At 29.1% G+C, this 2,561-nt stretch overlaps 1 protein-coding gene across 1 annotated transcript; it reads right to left on the bottom strand.

Moving 5' to 3' along the window:
• Positions 1-1,194: 1,194 nt before the first annotated feature.
• On the bottom strand, positions 1,195-1,534 carry LOC120069834 (protein RALF-like 11). The gene has a single exon (XM_039021652.1). The coding sequence runs from the start codon at positions 1,489-1,491 to the stop codon at positions 1,288-1,290; it is 204 nt and encodes a 67-aa protein (XP_038877580.1). The 5' UTR covers positions 1,492-1,534; the 3' UTR covers positions 1,195-1,287.
• Between the last annotated feature and the right edge of the window lie 1,027 nt (positions 1,535-2,561).

The raw sequence follows: 2,561 nt of genomic DNA, 5'->3' as shown, positions 1-2,561 counted from the left end.
GCTTCTATACATTCACCATAGAGATTCATACCTAGCCAATTTTCAGGCTTCTTGATTGATCACAAGAAAGACAGCTCTTTTTACCCCCTATCCATATATATACATTACAAGTTTAATTTTTTTGTTCTTTTCTTAAATGATATTCTTTTATTCCCTTCATTCTATTGCTAACAACATATATACAAGTGGATATATCTTTTCTTTCTTATTAGTATTCATTACTAACTATCATGCACAATACTCTCTAACTAATGGAGCCTTCTAGGTGACAACAAAATAAATTCCAATTAAATCCTCATTCAGTTACATGTTCTAAATTAAAGTGACTGCGTGCTTGTGATAAGGGAGATTTCAAGATGGACTTAAATACATCCATAACTCATCATCTAACTTGCATACTAAAAATATCTCATAGGTGATCATCATCACACTCATGCATATGGAATTTATTCATTCATAACATCCATAAATACTCATAAACATGCATGATAGGATAAGAAAATATAAAAGTATGAAATACGACTCCCACCCAAAACTTAGAATAATACGGTCCCCAATGCATAAAAACTAATAGGACGGTTACTCAAAGAAAGTGAGTTACAGTTTTTAAACCTCGTAATTCTTTTTCCTTGATATTTTTTAGGGATCTGAACAAATAATTTTCCTTATTTTGGATAAATTATTATTATTTACATTTATTTATTTTAATAAATTGTATCTTCAAGTCAAATGGGCTAAAGAGTTGGGCAATGCACAAAAATTAGGATAATTGAATATCAAAGACAATGAACAACATTTCACATACGTCTTTAATACTTTGGTGTCGTATTACCTTTAACCAAAGCTATAAATTATTTGATGGAGAAAAGTAATGATATAGACTGGAGAAACAAGCACAAGATGAAATTATTACAGACGAAATTACTAAAATTGTTAGGGAAAATAAAAGGATATTTTTATAATTTTATAATGTAATTATGCTTTTGCTGATTTAGTTAATATAATGTAATAAATTACTTAAATTAAGATTAGGATCCTTTCCAACTTAATTCAACATAATTAAGAGATATTAAACAAGAGTAATATAATTGTGTTCAAAGCGGATTTCAATTACTTGTTCGCAAAAGTAATTTCTTTATTAGTATTTAATTATTTATATAATAGAAGACAAGAATGTGAACACATATAAGATTAATTAACTTAGTAAAGATGCGACATTAAAGGCATGTATAGTCTTTTTTCCTTTAAACATTTAGCGTCGTGCAAGGCTTGGAATATTGATTGGCATCATCCTCCACGACATCGATGAATTGCAGAGCAACCTCTATTATAGGGGTTAGCCTCAACCTGCTCTTTCACTTCTGAACATGTTGGAGGTGGATTAGGTTGATTGCAAGGATCAAGAAATTGAAGATATTTTTTTTCTGCTGCCACTCCTGGGCCGACCACCAACATGCTAATAAAGACTACACATATCAACCACGACTTCATCTTTCTATATGGTTTTGATTAATTTTTTATGATCTATCTTCTATTATCCCTTCTTATTTATAAGTTCCATCATGACCGAGGAACTTTGAATGGTGCTAAAGAGAGATGACCTTAAAATAGGTTCATGCCAAGATGGTATTTGCTATTTTTTACCATTTAGCGTGGCGTACAAGAATGACGACCACATCGTCTTAATTTGATGTTTGTTGTAAATACTATCCTAAAAGTGGCAAACGATACTTTTGGTAAAGAGAAACTAATTAGTTAAATCTATGGTGTTACTTTCATCTCCAAATTTCTGCATTTCTTATCTATTTTTTACCAATGCATTGATTTTAAAAAACTAAGACAGATTTTGGAAACATAAAAATGTAGCGTTTGAAAACTTGTTTTTGTTTTTGGGATCATTGTACTGAAAAAAAATGTAAATCATTGTAAGAAAGGAAGAGGAAATAGGTTTAATTTTCAAAACAATAAAAAAAAAACAAAGTAATTACCAAACGGGTCTAAACTTTCAATTTTCAGTTTAAAAATTTTTCTATCTAGACAAACATTGCCGGATTTAAAAAATGTCATTATGTTGTTTTGCTATGCACTGTATTTCAAGTAATATGACACATCTTAGAACATTTGAGTGTATATCATTTGGATAAGTGTTTAATTCAAAAGTATTTTTTTTTTTAAATGAATAAACAATGATATATAATTTTGAACTTTATCGAGCAAAATATTAGCATTTTAGTATATTCTAATGCAAATTAATAGGTTGCACAATTTCTAATATGTTAAAGAGCTTGGAACTAGAAGGGAATTCTTAAAATTGAATATATTATTGAGACGACCATTGTTTTAAAAATTGCCCATCTAACCTAACATTAGTTTACTTCATGGGAAAACAACAAAAGAACTTCAAAAATATATAGTCAAGCACTTCAAATCAATGTTGGATGCTGAGAAACTCTAAAAAGCTGCTTTTTTGGGCTTCAAATTTAGTTAGTTTTCTTTCAGTAAAAGTGTTCTTTGATATATTTTTGTAACGACCAAACTTTCCTATAATACTAACATAGTTA

This window comes from Benincasa hispida, unplaced genomic scaffold, assembly GCF_009727055.1.
Source record: "Benincasa hispida cultivar B227 unplaced genomic scaffold, ASM972705v1 Contig62, whole genome shotgun sequence".
NCBI lineage: Eukaryota > Viridiplantae > Streptophyta > Magnoliopsida > Cucurbitales > Cucurbitaceae > Benincasa > Benincasa hispida.
This window is presented reverse-complemented; position numbering and strand designations above follow the sequence as displayed.